Here is a 19,116-nt window from a genome sequence, read left to right on the forward strand (position 1 = left end):
CAAACACTCTTTTTTTTTTTTTTTTTTTTTTTTTTTAAAAAGAGTCTTTCAGGACATTATCATCAATCCATTATAATACACACAGTATCCTGATACTAAGAGAAACCTTGACAAGAAGAGCCTTAGTGGTACCTTGATGACTCACTCCTAACAGGGCCATCAGAGCCCGTGGAGCATTGTGAAAAACTCAAGCTCCTCACCAACAAGTACCTTCTCTCACTTATATAGGAAATCCTCACAACTGTCAATTCCTATCATCCCAGCAATGACCTCATACTGGTATGTGCCAGGCAGGATATTGTGTCGCATCACAAAATCATCATTTTTCATCACCTAAGACAGATAAAGAAAAGCAAGAGAAAGATTTCTACATAAAGGATCCAAATGTCTCTTTTTACAAGTTGATAATATTGAAAAAAAAAAAGCAAAGCTGTGGTTTGCATCGCCTAGGTAGGTCCTTCTCCCCATTAAAGAAAAGCTAGAGAGTCAGGGTTAGTAGGAAAAGAGACTTGAATAAGGATCTCTACAGCGTCCTAGATTAAAATAATCTCAGACTAACTAAACTGAGATGAGAAGTTTCTAAATAGATGTAGAGGGTCAGGCTATAGCCCATTGCAGGGAAGCACCCTATTTCTACGCTGGTTACAAGTTCTGTACAAGCAAAAGCAGTAACTGGATCTACAGATCAATTCCTCCCCCATCAGCTATGAAAGCACCTTCTCTGTGAAGGAGACAAACAGCACGTTTTATTCTTGATTCACAATGAAATGCTATGGTTCAAATTTATTTCATGAGTGGGTGGGACGAGACTAGAAGCACTAATATGTGATTTCACCTGTCCACGTGGGGGGAGAGAGTTGTGCAATCTGGAGAGACCCCAGGTACTTTTCCAGCTGATGCCCACCCAGAAGCCTGCAGAGCAGAGGCCATGGAGGCTGTGGGCTGCAGAACGGGGAAAGAGCAGCAGTGGGGACCAGCACGTAGCACTGTCACCACAGCAGAGCAAGGGGTACCATGCAAGGGGTACAGCGCTGTCTGGAACCCAAACCACCTACAGAACCCCAGGCTGAGACTCCTGCTAGCAGATGGCTCTCGCAGGAAAACTGAGCTGGGTCTTTTTGAGAGTTAGTAACATGAGCAGTACTTTCAGTTTATTCTTTTGCCTTGCAGTCCTGAAAAATGAAGAGGGCTTGTTCCTACTGCATCAGCACCTTCTGAGGGCAGGATCAAGCCTTCCATTATGCTTACAAAAGGCAGTAATAGAAGACTTCATTTTATCTGTTCATAGGGAATAACTTTTTTTGGATAGGAGCTAGGCAACCCTGAGAGGAAAGCATTTTCCACATTACGTTCTGCTCCTAGAGTTACTACGAGAAGCTATATTACTTTTCCAAGGTAGAAATGAATATGTATCCTTTTTAGAAACTGGCTTGTTTACAACAACATTGGATTTTAAAGAAATGAATCTGATGTGTACTGTACAGTATCCTTTAACATAAAGCTTTGGGCACTGCCAGCATATCGTAACAAAACGCGTTTGCTCTTTGCTGTTAGTAGTGGCAGTGGTTCCGGACTCATGACTAATCCCAACAGTTCTGCCCACATCATACTCTTATTTTTCCTGTAAATCTCAGTTAGCAAAGAAACCATCTGTAATACTTGTACAAATCCAGAGTAACTCTAATGCTGCCTATGTTGTTATTCCAGAATTCAACTAGAGTATCTGTCCACCCACATGACTGGTACTCTGGAGATGTCCATCAAAGTAATAGTTTTCAATGTCTGAACCTTGATTCCTTCACTCCATAAGTTTTTTGACAGTGCACACAAGCAGCCTTCTCTAAACCGAGCAGGACATGAACCAGTGCTGTAAAGTATCTTAAATACCAGAGCATAATGATACAAAAAACACCACCTTTTTTTTTTCTTTAATGACTCACCATTATGTCTAGAGCTAATTCAAAATAGTACCTGCCAGATTCTGACAGTTGCAGAGCTACTGGCTTTGCCACAGGAGTAGCTGTAGTGACACATGCTGAAAAACATAGGAGCGTACTATTTATTCAGCCAGCACCACAGCAGTTCCTGTTTGCATGACTAATTCCACAATACTTCCCCAGTGTTTGCATTTGTGAACATGCAGGGAATTCTTCACCTGGGAATGGACTTGCAAGGAACATTATATCTTTAAGGATGATAGCCGAAAGCAACTCATTTCACATGAGGAACAGTGCGCTGAGACAGAGACATCCCTGTGTAGAGGAAGTATTAATTTTAGTGACAAAGGTGTATGATTCACCAGGTTTATTAAATATGGGAATCCCTATACTACTTTGCCAAGAACATGGAAAAACCCCCACTTCCTTCCAAAGAATCCCACTGCGAGAAGAACTTCTGGAAAAGAAAGGCACTGGTTGTCTAATGTATACAGATATAAACATGCTTATATATATATATAGTAGTTGCACTCAAATTTGAGAATGCTCAGATTCAGCTACTTTCTTTGAGTGGAGGCTGGAAAAGGTAACCACTTATGCTCCAGTATAAGGCAATTCATTGTAGCACTCTACCTTTGTGTGTAAGCATGATGTACCCTGTTCTTTTATTTAAAATACTTCAAGGTGCTTCAACAATCAGGACTGCTTTCTGCCTTGAATACAACAGCCTGCAGATTATATAGGAAGCAAAGATCAGTTTTCTGCATTTTCACAAACCTATGTGAGAAGAGAGGAAAAAATACACATGCACGTGACTGGCTTTTTTCTCGTGAAACCATATTTGCTTTCTGTATATAGATGTATGTGTATATCTACGTGAATGCTTTCATAGGTACGTGATACACACATTACTGCAGGGTCTGCAGAAAGAGTTAAGAATGTGGATTGGAGGGAGGAGGATCTCTAAGTGCTCACCGGAGGTGAAGCCAAAATGAATTAAACATACTGCCAGTGATGACACATATCTCCCCAGTTACATCTATCACGTACTTCGCTTTCATAATATATGTAATTTAACATGTTTAATACTTCCCTGTGTTCCAGGTGTGTGGAGCAGAACCATACCTCAAAGAACTTCACTCTCCACCACCGAAATCCCTTAGAGCTCGCAGAGAATGCAGGACACAAATTGCACACGAGCACAGCAAACTGGCTTTTCACAATTTTGGAGGTATTTTCTAACTAACGTGGGCAAGACCACTTTCCTGACTATCAGTCTAACAGGTTCAGGTTAGAGAAACATTTAAAGTAAACACGAAATAAAAACAAAACCACTTAAAATGCCTTTAAAAGTAAGACTAGCAGGAGGTCAGAACCAACATCATGTTACTGGAGATGAGGATGTGGCCTTACACGGATCAAGAATAACCAGAGTAAAACGCAATGGGCTTAGGTGACAGAGCTTGACCGATACACCCAGCCTGAGCAAAAACAGTAGCAAGTCCCCTGCTTATCTGCATATGGAATAGTTCACTGGGGTGGTTATAAATATATAAACATAGCTGAAGGAATTATTCTGCTTCTTACGTTTGCAAGCACCCTCGATAAGGTTTGATGGGAGATACTTCTCTTTCCTCAGGGAGGAATGACATGTAAATGCACCGATCCTTTAAACACAGCTCTCTGGAAACATGAGGAAATGGAACCACGCATCCCTATCAGAAGGAGCAGGCGGGTTTAAAATCATTCCTGCCCTATTGGGTTCTGTGAAACACCTCACCAGAACCTCTCCCAAGGCTAATAATAAATAAATGATACACATAAATAAGTAGATGATTCATTGATTCTAAATGAACAACATAAAAAATAATGTGGTCATGGCAGCAAATATTTTCTGCCTTGAGGAAAAAGTCTTCTCCAGAGGTGGAAAAGAAAAAGTTGGGTGCTTAATTAGCTAGACCTAAAGCATTTCAAGTAAACCACATTTTGTATGAGAGCTAGCGGCTGGACTTCCAACGCAAAATGCAGTTTAGCCATTGGTATTTTAAAGCCAACAAGGCTTTATGGCCACTTTGGCAGCTGCTATTCACAGATGAAGAAGGTCAGATATTATTTTGCAAGATTTCTGCCTGGCTAAGCTGAGAAGTTGCTTGAGCTGGCAGCTGGGAAAGGGATTTTCTTCAGGCTGGCCACCACCTTGCGGAACTCATGTGTTCTGATAGGACAACTCAAACATGTTGCAAGACTCTTCAAAGTTTTCGTCCATATTCAGTCGCCTCCAGAAGGATTTCTGCTTCTTCTGCAATTCTTTACGCACACACCTGGGGCACGGTACAGCCTTCTCTTTGCACTCTGAGTGGAAGACAGCACCACAGCTTTCACACCTGCAAAGATAGATTAGCGTCAAAATTGAATGACAAAATAGGATGAGAGTGTGCAATGGACTTTACATGGATTGTGAGCAGTAGATATTCCTTCAAACAGTTCTGGTAATTCAAGGAGTGCTATGTTTCAAAAGAGTGGAGCTGTAAAAGACACTGGCTTGCCAACACCTCTGCTGGTGTAAAGCTACTCAGGACCACTGAAACTGACTTGCATTCACTTGCAGTTGCTGAGAATCTGTCCCAGCACTTCTGCTTCACAGACATAAATTTTTAGAAGGATTAATATTTATCTTCGTATTAACTAGTATTCAAGTCTATCAAAGAATAGACATCGATTTTGTTTTATGAAAGACAAGTTTGCTGCTTTGGTTTGTAAAGGAAGAGTAACAACATTCATTTCCATTAAGATACATTTCAGCATTTGCAGCAGTCAAGATACAACATGTTCCTCATTAAAGTGGTCAGCTTGTTATGGAAGGAATAAAGTACAGTCCACTTCAACACCAGGAGAAGAAGTTGTTCCACAAAGTAAAAAATGAAACAGAGGTAGGTGATATTTTCTGTTCTGTGTCCTGTGGAAGATCAGACTAGATCATTGCAATTATCACTTCTGGCATTCAAAGCTGTGCTATTCCGTTCTCAAATGCGATATTATGACTTCAAACAAACTGCTCGAACAAGATGACCGGACTACTTTTGGGGCACTCTGAGGCAATGGATGCAACATCACAGTAGATCAAGCCCCAGTTCCAGGTGGCTGTGGAGCATTGAAACGTGGTGATCACGGAAAGGGCTGCAACTACACAGCTGGACATTGTCAGCCTTTCGATGCAAATAACTATCTGTAGTGATAAGTCACCACAGCTTTGTAACCAAATGACAAAATAAAGGGATGACAGTGTCAGAGGTACAAAGTCTTAGATTCCAGTTGGATAATCAAATCATGAAAGCAACAAAACACCACACTTCAGAGCAATTTTGAAATACAAATGAGGGGCACTGGTCACCCGGTGATTCTGTGGGAAGTCCTGAAATGCCTCGCACTTTTCCTTTCTCACAGCTATTAGAGTCAAATGACTGTATGAGATCCAAGTGTCCATTGTTATATCTTTAGTGGGGTTTTTGTTTGTTTGCTTTGAGCTTTTTTTGTTGTGTTGGCTTTGTTTGTTTTTCTTTTTTTTTTTCCTTAGAAATAAGGGTCTTGCCTTCAAGTCTGTGAAGAAAAATTGAAAACATGAAGAAACAAACCCCAAGCACTGAGAAGCCAAAAGGCAAATTGTAGTACCAAGAGAAGTCCATAAGCTAACACAACCTGAGAGCTACATTACCTGCATCTGCACCTCACCTGTAAGTTTTAAAAAACTGTTCCTGATTTGGTCGCACTTTAAGTTTTATGCATGGGTCCAAACATGGTCTAAATTTTAGTAACTGCAAAGCTTTGAGAAGGCTGTGCAGAGGCTTAGAGAGGCACATTGCTAGCTACCACAAACTGATAAAACTCAAATAACAAGTAAGAAAAGGAAAGTTAAAGAAGCTAAGTATAATGTTGCATATCTACTGATTACTATGCTCTCTTGCTGTAAAACTTGACTGTCATATTTCTAAGTCCAGCTAGTGAGTCTAAATCTCATTTTAAATCAAGAAACTGGTTCACACAGAGATATGTATCATTTCTGTGCTCAGAGTGTGTGTGTTATGGCCCTGATCCAGCAAAGCACATAAACACATGCTTAGGACTCATATCCCAGTGATTTCCTTGGGATTACTGATCTGCCTACAATTAGGCATGTGCTTACGTGCTCTGCTGGATTGGGATCTCCATGAACAGACACGCTAATGGATGAGGGAGAGACAGAGAGGACAGCAGTGTCTTTAAAACTTTACATCATTCTCAACCGACACTAATGGTGATTTTATCAAGCTAATTCTGCCTTGTTAGTCAGCAATTTACAGTGCCCTGGAAGTTGCTAGAGGGTAATGATTGATGAGGAGTGTAATTTTGCGCTCTCACATTGCCACTCCCTATGCTCGCTCAGTATTTCTCCACAGTATGCATGGAGGTGACAAAACTTATAAAAAATTGCTGCTGAAATGGACGGAGAGGGATGAGAGAGGAGCCAGCACATCTGCTCTCCCCCATCAAAGGCCATCGGCAGAGGAAACCAAGATTGATGGTATTTAAATTAATATGAATTCATATTTCAGAGATAAGCTCATTGGAAAAAATGAACAAACTTCTCTCACGTCACTCAGAACCAAGAGGGAAGAAATGTCTGCACTGTTATTTTATCAGAGCTGGTGCAATAGCTGAAGCTCTGACTAGGGTCCCACACTCTCAGGCACTAACCAGAGGCAGTGCAAAATGACAGCCCCACATTGCCAAGTCCACTGCACCAGCAGCCATCATGACCATCATTGGCCCATTCTGGTGGTGGCCACCATCGGTCCACCCCTGACTGCTTCTCTGAAGACCAATTTTCTACTTTCTCTGGTGAAGGCTGATGTACTCCTAGCCCCAACCGTGGGGTGCAGATGACAACAAACCAGCAGCCTGGAAGAACAGTGCTCTGAGTTGAAGAACTAAGCTGCTTCTTGCTCTCCACAGGGACAGGTACAGAGGATACCTGGGTCAGCCTTCACTGCATGCTGGTATCCCCTCATCGCTAAAGATACTGAGTCACTGGGAAAGAGGAGGCAATGCTGTTCTTGGCCTGCCTTTGGGGAAACATGTCTTTGTAGTCTATAAAAGGCTCATGTAATAGCTCGCTACACTTAGATATCTCTTCTTTAACCCTTCTTGTTGCCATAGGTAATTCACAGTTCAGGTACTATTTCTGAATCCTGACGACTTCTTTGGTTAGAGGCCAAAAAATCTTTGCATCTTCTGTGAGACTTCTATACACCATGGATAATACGCCGACGAGCCTGTAAAGCCATTCAGGTCTTTCATGTTTCCTTCTTTAACGAATGATATTGCGATACTGCACATTAACAGCCTCTTGCTATTTTTCAAACATTATTTAAAGAATTGGTGAACATTGCATGTTGTTTTCATACAGACTTTCAGCCTTCTAAGAAGGCATCTGAAATAGCTTCCTCTCTATTTCAGTGTTTTCTCTCTTTTTTTCCTCTTTCTTGACTGAATCAATTTCTGGTGAGACTACAGAGGATGTTTTATTTTTTACGATGTTTTACTTGTTTGAACACCAGAGTAACAAAAATGCAGAGAGTTATTCAATCCTCTAAATATTTTCAATTGCACTGAAAAGTGTACAAGAGAAAGGGCAAAGTTCTCCACAGCCGGACGTGCATTATAATGCTCTTGTTACCATTACTAGTTAAAAAATAAGAGCCTTTCTACATTAAAAGCATAAAATCATTCCTTGGATGCTGAGGAAATGACAACATTAGTATATCCCATTAAGTCTGGGCATTTAAAACATCTGCATATCAGTATTTGGTAAACTGTAAATTTTGGCAAGTTGTTTTCATGCTTCCCACATGTATTTCATGGGCTTACGGCTCAATTAATTCTAGATTCTGCACAATCAATTTATTATACTCATATTTCTCCTCTGTGCTGCATCACCATTTAGGTGCTCATGGGTAAAATCAGGTGCCCAAAGAAGGAAATGCAACACAGAGAGGCCTCAAAGACCTTCCACATTAAGCAGGGATGATCAACTGGTGGCCCAAGATGTCATCTGAAAGACAGTTTTATTTGTCTCCTAGAAACCTTACAGGGTGACAGACTGTCAAGACCATGTTGGGATGAAGCTGCTGGAACTAGCAAGGTTTATTAGGACAGCTTCAGTACCATGCATGTGCACTGTACCCATCTGCCTTCCAAACTCCAAGCGGGGAATCAAAGCAGCTCATGGTTATGCTGTTCATCCCTGAAATGAACAAACAGTGGATGACAGACATACAGCCATTCCCACCTCACATCTGGGAAACAAGAGATGAACTGGTATGGTCAAGGTCAGCCAGGAGCTCTTGGAAGAGCTGAGAAGGGCAAAGAGCTCCCCAGTCTCATTGCCGTCCTGTATTCACCCACCATCCTTTCTCTTGTAATTTTATTTAATGTTAACTTTCATTTTTTCATTTAAAAAACCCACTTCCTCTGTGCCAGACCTTGCACACACTTGCTCAAGTGAGTAATCCCTTAAAACAAATGTCAGTAAGGATTTGAACCCTTCATTGACTAGCACTTTTTTTTCTTTCCCTTCATGCAGAGTAAAACCAAGATAAAATGGGGTTGTTCATTGTGTTTTCTTTAGATGATGCTACATGTTCATCAAGCACCCAAAATACTAAACCACCTGTAACCTGGCTATTAAAAAACACCCCAAGAGCAAACCACAGTAGCTGAAGTAAACCTTGCCTAGAGATTCCAGCATGATCCCTGTCCCACGCTATGCACGTGTGCCCGTCTGCAAGTATTTCTGAATTGCTCAGCTGTGAATATCACAGACGCGCCCTCCAAAACTCTCAGAGACTTTAGCCAAACACAAAGAAAAAGAAAATGGACCAGCCTGTGTTCACTTACAACACAAAAAAAAAGCCCCAAAGGCAATCAATGCCTGACACACACGTGCAGCAATATTATTACAGTTGCCTAGGAACCAACGCAGGAGCCTGCCTAGGGAGGGACGCCCATGTAAGTAAATGAATGGAAGAAAGTTGGCACTAATATGACATTGATTTGTCCCTGTAAGGAGCTTGTTAGGATAACGCCTTATATGACACACAATCTTTACTAAACACAGGGGTTTGCTGTTGTTTTTTTAAAAACTGTTATTACTTCAGACTTGCTTTTGAAAAATTTGCCTCTCAAGAAGAAAAAAAAAAAAAGTCCAACCAAAAACCGAGCAGACCCCACTACCCAGCCCCTCAAATTATTACAAATGTCTGAAATTCACTCTAAATGATTAATTCAGCGTTCAGGGAGCCAGCGGTGATTCAAAGCATAATCATAGTTTTCTTTTCTATATACTTGCTCATCAGATGGGGGCTACCCTTGATAGGCAGCAGAGCTTGAAGACCCTCCTCATTTATAATGGCACTGTCTGGGTCCTGGGCTGGTGCTGGAGGGCACAGAAACAGTGGAAATAACTGTAACTGTCAACCATCAGCCCAGCTGGTGTGCTGGGGGAACCAATGCCGAGGGGGTTACAGGCAGCAGCTAGCAAGGGGTGTACAGCGACCAACAGCCTGCACCGATGGGACTCACCAAGCAAAGTGCCTGTGGTTTGCACCTCTGGAACAGCTGCAGGGACCAGCCTAAGCACAGCCTGACACGGCATCTGTGACCAAGACCACCACTGCTGCTCTAGTAATGCCACCCCAGGATGGCCAAATGACAAGCTACGCTTGGGTCCCTGCATGAAAACTGCCAGACCAGGATCTGCTCCCTTGTACCCAGCATGGGTTAGACTCAGCTGCTGGAGAAGCACCTCAGGCAGGGGAGGAAGACGAATGAATAAGATGAATGAATGTCCTGGCTCTGCCACCCAGGGCTTTCCCCTGGGTGCCTCCTTGTCTGTGCTGCCTCTTGCCCCTTGTCCTGTCATGCTGGCACCCACTGCCAAGGTCAACTGCATCCAACAAGTGTGCAAAGTGGTCAAAGATATTAAACCTCACAAATGAGGGGAAAAGTGGGCAGCTCACTGGAGGGGAGAGAAAACCACCAGTGCTCTACCGGTGAGGAGGAGCCTCAGTATCAATTCCTCCACTGCTAGACCCAGAGAAATTGCAGAACGGGACTTCATTTTGGATATTCATGGAAAGATTCATTACAGGCTGGGGCTGAACAAGAAGCAGAGCTTGATTTAATCACCTGCTCTCCTCCTGGGATAGTTGTGTACACAGGCTGAGTTACCACACTGGAGCATGGCAGCAGGGTCAAGCAGGAGCAAAGAGATCCTACAGCTCCCAGAGCCCTCTTTGCAGAGCTCTGATGCTCCTGATTAAGGAGGGAATCGTGTCCTCAGTTCCCCCCCAGCTGTGGCTGCAGGGATTTATGCTCTGCTTACCTACGTATATCTCCATACTTGCATCCAGCAGGAGAACTAAGGACTGACTGCCAACCTCAGTACTGCACTTCGCAAGTTGTCTAAGTTCAGAGATGCCAAGCCAAGTAATGTAAGTCTGTACACAGCAGTTCATAAGAAATCAGTAGAGGGATCAGGAATAAAACATTTAACCTGAAATTACACTTTAGTCAGTGGAGCCAAGTTACTTTGGAATGGGAAAAAGCCCTACACATGGTAGATTCACCACCTGCAAACCACTGGAGAGACTGAGATGCCACAGAGATTCAAGTGTTTACATGGCTTACATATATATCCTCTGCCTCTGCTAGCTGCCATGCCATGCACTGGACCTAGCCCCTTTACCTCCCCTATTATTAATGAACCGTATTCACAAAGTGGTGGTTGAAGACCTAGAAGCAAAGAGTCAGGGCAATACTAGTAACAGTAATATTAACATACTGTCCTCAACAGTTATAATTTGACCGCATGATTCTAGTATTTTGCTTTTTTCTCTAAGTCTCAAGGCTGGAAATCTTGTGATTAAGCCAGGAGTTATGCCTTCAATAAAAGAGAAAAGCAAAGGCACCTGGACTTCATAGCTCTACCGTAATGCTGAAGACATGCCTATTTGGACCCAAGATAGAAAAAAGGAACTTAACATTTTAAAAAATAAACTAAGTATATAAACAACAAGATTATTAAGGTAATCTTAGAATTTCTGAGCACTTAAGAGTTGGCAGTGTTGGCTTTCATGGGCTAAAAAGCAATTGACAAGCTCTTGTCCAGTCTACAAGGAACTGCATCTAGGAGATGAAGAAGTCTGCCTTAAAAGGGGAATTTGCATGAGGAAGGAGAAGGAAGAATTAAAAGGTCTTGATTGCCAAGTTAAAAACATCTAGAGTGCGGAAGATGGCACAGGAGGGAAGCTGCAAAATAAAAAGTGGAAGTGAAATGGCTGATGTTCAGCCATCGGGGAAGAGCACAAGGCAGCACTGCAGAGACCTTCCTACTTAAATAAGCATCTGCCTTTACACTGAACGTTCTAGTTAAAAACACTCTGACATGAGGCAGGTAAAACTGACCTCTAAAGCTAACTCAGTTCCAAAATACAGTGCTTGATGAAAAAAAAAAACAATATATTTTATCTCTTTCTTTTTATGTATTCTAGATAACATTACTGCACAACTCTGCACAGATAAAAACCAGAAGACCTAGGCCAGAAGATTTTGACCAGCTTTGACAGATTCAGTTGAAATTAAATTATCAAGAGAACTTAGCATCTACTTAAGTGCCTAAGTTTCTTTAAAGAAAGTGCTGAGCATATCACTTCGGGGTGCTTTGAATCAACTATCAACATCTGATAAGCTAAGCTCTTTCAAAAATTAGGTACTAAACTACTAACACAGCTCAGGGGAACTGGGCTTGGGGAAAGGCTGTCCAGCATAAAACAGACTAATCAAAGCAAGAGGGAAAATGATGTACTTTGAGTGATGCCCTTGACCTGCGCCAAGGTATTTCCTGCAAATGCTCTACACTACCTATTTCAGTCTCTCTGCCTAATATCTATCTTTAACGTTCTCCCAAATGCTTAAAGGCATTTTCGTCCAGTGACACAGCACCCATAACATGGTGATCTGTAACCTTGCAAAGACTTTGGCATGCAGATGAAGTTAAGCACAGCCTCAGAGCCTTTGGTAAGACTTCTCACTACGTGTAAAGTTAAGTACATTCATAGGTCTTATCAGGATGGTGGCCAAAGATTATAGAGGCATCCAAGCTGGCTGATATAGTCAAGCCTGTTCTGTGGCACGTCTATTTTAAACTTGGGTCTTCTGGTTTGTATCTTAAAAGGTCTCTACATGTCTTAACTGATCTGCAGAACAAACTAACTTCGCAAAGTGAAAACAGTTTAGCCTTGATAAATGAATACTAACACAAAAGAGCAACTCTCCATGGTTCACGTACATCTATAGACACCACATAAAAGGCAAGGAATTGACTAAATAGTTCTTAACCAAGCAAGTAACTTTACCAGCTAAACACAACAAATTGCCTGTGAAAGTAGGCAGTAGGATGCTGACACACAGGCAAGACCAAAACTTTATTAACTGGGTAGCATATCATAATCTTAACCATAATTACTTAATTATCTAATTGGACAGAAAATCCTTTTTAATGAATAATTCTATTCCCATTCCAATGGTATTTTTCTCAGTATTCCTTAAGATTTCAAACTTGTTAAAAATTGTTCTCGGTTATAAAACAAATACGTCCACATATTATAGACAACAGTACCACTAAATAGGCATCTTCTTTTCACTTCTGTTTTTTATTATTTTTTTTTTTTAGGGGAAAGAAACAAAACCTTTTCACCATGTTAATGAAAAACAAGGAGTATTAGAACAAATTGAGGGGCAGTGCCTGGCTGTTACAAACGGGCAAGGATAGCTCTAACAAACCAATTTATAATCAGGGATATTTTAGACTCATTTCACAATACTTCTAAAATGAAATTAGTAATATAATAGGACAATTTTATACTTTTATCTGCTAAATTTAAGCCCAGGGCAAATTTAGTCCAAGAAATAAAACAGGAGGTAGATGCTCAGGTTGCTTAAGTTGCCACAGCTCTAGCAAAAGCAGGGCTGTGAGAGTTTACATTAACTGGCAATTTGCTCCATGAAATGTGCAATTAACTCAGGAGGCTTTAAATATAGTTCTCATGATTTAAAGGCCCTCAAAAAGATGCTGAAATTGTGAAATTTAGAAAGAACCCTGACGAACTGTTACATAAATACGGGTAAGACAGAAAAGAAGAAAATGAGAGGGACAGAGGAATCAAACTGACTGGAAGAGGCATCCAAAAGGATGGGACAATTTTTAAGAAATTGTTTAACTACTGAATACAGCTTTCATTAAGCTCTGTGGAGAATGGCCACCTCCCAAGAAAAGCCACAGAAAGGAAGTATCATTAGAAAGCTTATGACTTTGTGAGCCCACCCTTACATTCAAGGCAGCAAACTGTTGCGCTGTATTGTTGAGCAGGATGTAAAGAGCCTGCCAAGCACAGCCCACAGACCCGCTAATTAACTGAACTGATTGTGTTTGTTTTGGAACCGTTTGCCAACAAAGGAATGTGTCATGCTGATTAGTGAGAGAAGGGTATGTAATATATGTGTATTCAAACCCCGAGGAGTGCATAACCCAGGTATTCACTCTGTTTGCTCAAGGACTGACAAAAATGACTCTCAAGCAAATAACCTGACCAAAGAGAAAACCCCAGCCCTCAAGAGGGGCCCTCCTTTTCTCTCAGCTGTGTCTGTCTAAAGAAGACCCATCCTTCATAAATTCCTACTGAAGACTGCTCCAGAAACTGCTGAGACTATTTTGGAGAGAAACACTCTCTCCACCTCAAAGCGGACCTAAGAGACCACGAAGATGGAAAGGTAACAGCCAGCTGAGAACCACCTTGGAATTGTAGTGGCCTCTCCGACAGCTGTCATTCTTCTCTCTGAAGAGTGAGAAAGGTGAGGCGGTAGCCATTAAAACAAATGCCTTCTCAACACAGACACACACCAAAGAGACTTCACTTTTCAAACATTCGACAGGGAGGTGAAGTTTGCAAAAGCTGTCATGCACCCACCTTCAAGTATTTCCAACCTCACAGCCCAGTTTGCTGCTAGAATTAGTAGCATGCTCAAAAGTGAATGAGCAACATTCAAAAGCAAGAAGGAAAAACATGGTCTTCAGAGGTCTGCTGCTCTTCTCTCCTTAACTCAGCAGCTACAGCCAGGGTATTTGGCAGTCTAGGACTGAGAACAAAATGTGAATACTATGCTGTAGACAGCAATTCCAGAAAACCAGCATGGAGAAAGGGAATTCTCACTGCACGTTGTGGACTCAGAATATTGGAACTAAATCACAGTTTACTCAGAGCTCTGTATGCCACTTAACTACTGGGAAGCTGAAGACATGTCATCAGAAATGTCAGGTATAATCCCAAGTCTTCACATGAACTTTTCGTGACTTGCTGTTCCATCTGCCACAGGTTACTCTCTACATCTACTTATTTCTAACCGGGCTCCTCGCCTTACACCTGTCATTGCAGCGGCCAGCACACCTACCTCCGAAATCTCTCTCATCTGTAAGAGATGGAAGCAAACACAAACCCCCTCTATCTGGCCTTCTCCCTCACTGCTTTGCAGCTGATGGAACAGCAAATCACACAAGCTCCTTTTGCTGGCATCACCTGCCTCCAGCCTGAAGGTGGAAAAGAGCAAAAAAAACGGAACTGAAATAATCTGGCCAGTTTCACAGAGGTGCACGTGCACACATGAGCAGTAATGAGAAAACTAACTAGGAAGGGAAATGGAAAATGCTGGGGATAAAAGCAAGGTTTAGTGATAAGGAGTACAAAAGGAGTAAGGAGAATGACCTCTGACAAAATAAGAAAGAGAAATACTGGAGAACTTTTCATGCTGATTGTGTTTTAATTAAAATCATTAACAAAGACTGCTGTCTTTGGCATGACATCAACCATGACTTCACATTTGTGAAACATGAACAAAAGTCCTTTCTGACTTCTAATTCACATAAAACCAGGAGCTAGAGCAGCTTCCTTTGGCTTTCACTGAACTGCTGACAAATACTATTTGATTCCAGAAGGTTTTAAACTCTGTAATTGCAAGGTATGTCTGATCTCAGCTGAAGGGTGGGGGAACAATATACACTCAACACTGTTTTTGTGACCAAAAATCCCCCAGACAAATCAAATGCACAGACATTTCAAGTCAGCCTGTCTTCCCAGATTCCCAATCTTTCGGGAATATCTTCAATCGCCTTTTATACAGTCTCAATAGACATCTTATGTTTTATGTCATCTTAGTCTCTCTTTTTTTAACTCTGCCTATCTCACCATGCACCCTAGATACATTCTTTCTTGAAAACCATTTACAGAGCTCAGCTGCACACCTTGTTTAGCTTATGTCCATTGCTTTGTCAGTGCATGTTTTAGAATAAGAGTCTAGAAAAGAATGTGCAAACAGTCTTTGAAACTCAGGTCAGGCTAAAAATCCCTGAAGAGTAGTCCTTGGTTACTTGTAATTTAACATCTTTGTGCACACAGGGGAATCATATTCATAATGAAGCCCTTTTAACAGGCTTGTCCTGATTGTTTCCAAAGGTGGCTCTTCATTATTTTTTTTTCCCTTCAGTGGAACACTTTGGAGAACAAATTAAAATGACTGCATTTGAAACAGCCAGAAATGTACTTATCTATGGAGGAATGCTGTGCTGTCAGATATACCGTCTTTCTGTTGAGTTTAAAAAAAAAAATAAATTCCTTTATTCAAAATCCAAGATACATTTGAAAAAGAGTAGTAACATTGCTGCATTGCCAAGTCTGCTCTGGTTTCTTCCATTTTGCTTCTAGGTTTTCCATGCAACTCCTGTCCCTGATCTGGCATCCAGTACTCCATATAATGTGAAATAAAGGTTCTTTTGTTTGGCTTAGGACTGGCATACACTTATATTTATTTTGTAACCACCTCAGAATAGCAATGTCATTAAAACAAAATCTCACGTACATAGACATAGAGGAGCATGGACAGAGAAAGCAGAGAATTAGACATAATATTTCATGGAGAAAACACTTCAGAATAGATGGTTATTGTTTTATAATGGACAATCCCAGTACATCATGGGCCCAGTGACATCACATTCCAGAAAGATGTCTGTGATCACTCCAGAGAACTCTCCTGGCATTTCAGGATATTTTGCAAACTCAGAAGAGCTCTGGATAAATCACACTGCATGGTGCTACTGGGTACTTTTTCCTTTTGGAACAACTGTTCTGAGACTTAAAGGGCTTTGGGAAGTAGCTCTTCCCATCTATTTCCAAGTCTGTTCATGGTGGCCTCTCCAGACCAGTAATATAGTGAAATTGCCCAGATATGTGCATTAGTGGGATCCAGTCCCTAGGTATTTAAGTTAGAGGTCACAAGACTGAGAATTCACAAGGATATGACATGTGAGCCAAATGTATGACTGACATTACAGTACCTGCTTGTAGAAATGTCTTCAAAGGGGTAAAGAATTTCTCCATTGTTGCAAATCTCACAGATGAAACCCTTTTGACTACAAAGGCTGCAGCTGTACACATGAGAGGTGGCAAACTTGATCACCTTGCCCAAGAAAGGAGCCAGCTTTCCTTCAATAACCTGAAACGAGTAGAAGACAACATTGAATGAACACCCAGAAAAATTACCAGAACTCCCTGAAGGACTGAGACAATATTTATTAATACAGACGTGCAGCTAAGTGCTACTGGTTAAAACAACAGTAAAGTTACTTCCCAACAATTATAGCTCCATGAAATCACAAGTGACAACAGTGGCCAATGAACTGGCAATGATCCAAAAGTAAAACCAAAGTTACTGTCTCTCTGTAAGCACACAAAATTATACTAAGACACAAAAAAGTAGATAGGAAAAGAGGTTAAGGCTTCCAAATTATCATCTGACTGACAGCTATGGATACTGCCTTACATTTATGATTTTCATTTCTTTTTAATTTTTATGCACAAATTGCAGTTTTGTCTTTGTTCCTGTTCCTCCAACACACAAGGGGTTTTTTGCATATTTTTTGTGAATGGAACCCTGGCTTTCCTCCTTTAGAAAAGTTGTGTTTCATTGAAAACCATTAAAATACAATACTCCCCTCATTGCAAAAATGAATAAATTCTCAGATAAACTCTTGAATAGGAACTGTGTTTTTTTCCTTCAGTGTCCAGCTCTCAAATCAAGAAGTCCCTCACTGCCAGACAATCCTGCTAGACCATTAGAAGTGATTAGCACTCCCTGTGTTGGTGTGAAAAAACGGCCATGCAGTATAGATTAAACTGCTAGCCACAACACTCATCTAAATTTGTGACTTGGTGACAATGCCTCAATAAGGGGTGCTATTCAGGCAAAATACTTTCCATTCAGATCAAACTTCCAGAGACTTTAAGGAATTCTGCTGGTGTAGGCAATAATGAAGATGGAATAAGGCCCTAAGTGTATATTCTTCTCTCCTGGGCTTCCTGTGGTCTGAATGGCAGCCTGCCAGATTAGTGATAGAAATGTGTCACGGGATTTGATAGTGACCTCCTATAAAAAGGAAAAAGAATGCAATAATTGCTGATTGAAAGTTTGTACAAGGCTGTGTCCTGAAACCTAAGAGTGGGGAGATTTACACTTAAATGTGTGCCAAATTCAGTTCAGGCATCCCTTCCCTAAATATGGTAACACACCACTTATAATTTGGGTGTAGTGTAAATGAATCTAGAAGGTGAAGGCAGAGAAGAACAAGAGAAGCACGCCTTCCCTATGTAAAGTAGAAAGAAAATAAATTTTTTCTGCCAGGCAAGTTCCTGCCCACTAGCCAAGAAAGCCGCTATAAAAGAGTACACGTGGAAATGAAGGTGTGTAGGTAGCACTGATGCTGATGGCACTGAATGGCACAGGCTGAGATGTGCCCCCTCTTTGCCTTCAGCTCTCGCCTGCTAACAACATCTGCAACAACAGGAAGCGGCAATGTTATTGCTAGTACTGCAGATAGGACATCTGCTCATGTCAGAGGAAAAATGACGTTCCTATTGCATCCTGGTATAGGAAGATCCCCTTCAACCAGAATATAAACAATGCAGAGAAGCTGCTGCATGAAATCCAAAAGTGAAGCCATGGACCAAGGTACTGATATTACTAATCTAACAGATGGTCAGAAGTTAGTTTAGCTCCCTTAGGCTGGGTTTTGTTTTTCATTTTAAAGGAAGATTATTTTTTTTTTCCTTGTAGCCTCTAGAGTTACAGAGGGTCTGAAAGCCAAACAAGTTGTGGGTCGGGGAAAGACATGGAAGCTGATTAGCATTCAACAAACAGGAGGAGAGAAACAGTGAAGCCACCCAGCTACTGTGACATGGCTACAATTGCCCTCCAAAAAGCCATTTAGCACTAACAGATGAAATATGCATACAAAGACAATAAATAAACCACAATACATACATATTTTCCTTTTTTATGCTACAGGAACCACCTATCACAGGCCACAAAAGCTCAGCTTAAAATGCCAGGTTGAAGACAGAGCTGCAAACAAACTCTCTAACCCTGTGCTAATGTCACTATCAGCAAGGGCTTAAGAGTTAAATTTCTGAATTGATCACATTTTATATAATGTCATAAACAAAATTAACATAACCTATTACCTTCCTAAGCAGCAGGGGTGAATTTAAGTCTATACAAGACACAAAAGGTTTCCTATGCTGAAGAGCTCACAACCTAAGCAAGACAGATTGAGAGTGGGCAGCTGCCCCCAAGGAGCTGGTGTTATTTGTCCCTGTTTATTTATTTATTTGTATGGCTCGTTGTAGCACTGTAGTGGGTTGGCTTGTAACTCTGGCCACTGCAGACATACAATGAAGGTGATATCTTCAAAGAGCCATGCATGCCAATTTTGCAATGTGAATTACAGGCCATTTTACTGTATTATAGGAGGAAGACAAAATGCAACATCAAACTGATGTTATCACTATTTTTAGCATCTGTAAATTTTGTGTAATTTTGTTTCATCAGAGACCTCAGGGCTGTGCACAGGATATGACTTTTCCTTGCAGCCCTCTGTCATTCGTGTTTGTAGCTAATAAGAATAAAATCCTCATCTCCATTTACCCTCCTGGCAAGCAAAAAGGAAGATTTCTACTTGCTGTCCCCAAGAGGAGTTTAT

General features: G+C 41.2%; 1 protein-coding gene across 2 annotated transcripts in view; it reads right to left on the reverse strand.

Moving 5' to 3' along the window:
- Positions 1 to 1,916: 1,916 nt before the first annotated feature.
- PLEKHM3 (pleckstrin homology domain containing M3) overlaps positions 1,917 to 19,116 on the reverse strand; it is an 86,201-nt gene continuing 69,001 nt past the window's right edge. For both annotated transcript variants that reach the window (XM_014954641.1, XM_014954640.1), the window contains 2 exons: positions 16,417 to 16,574; positions 1,917 to 4,321 (listed from right to left, as the gene is read on the reverse strand). In XM_014954641.1, coding sequence (XP_014810127.1) covers positions 4,144 to 4,321; positions 16,417 to 16,574 — 336 coding nt within the window. In that variant the 3' untranslated portion in view covers positions 1,917 to 4,143. The remainder of the gene's footprint in view (positions 4,322 to 16,416; positions 16,575 to 19,116) is intronic.

Source organism: Calidris pugnax, unplaced genomic scaffold, assembly GCF_001431845.1.
Source record: "Calidris pugnax isolate Ruff unplaced genomic scaffold, ASM143184v1 scaffold103, whole genome shotgun sequence".
NCBI lineage: Eukaryota > Metazoa > Chordata > Aves > Charadriiformes > Scolopacidae > Calidris > Calidris pugnax.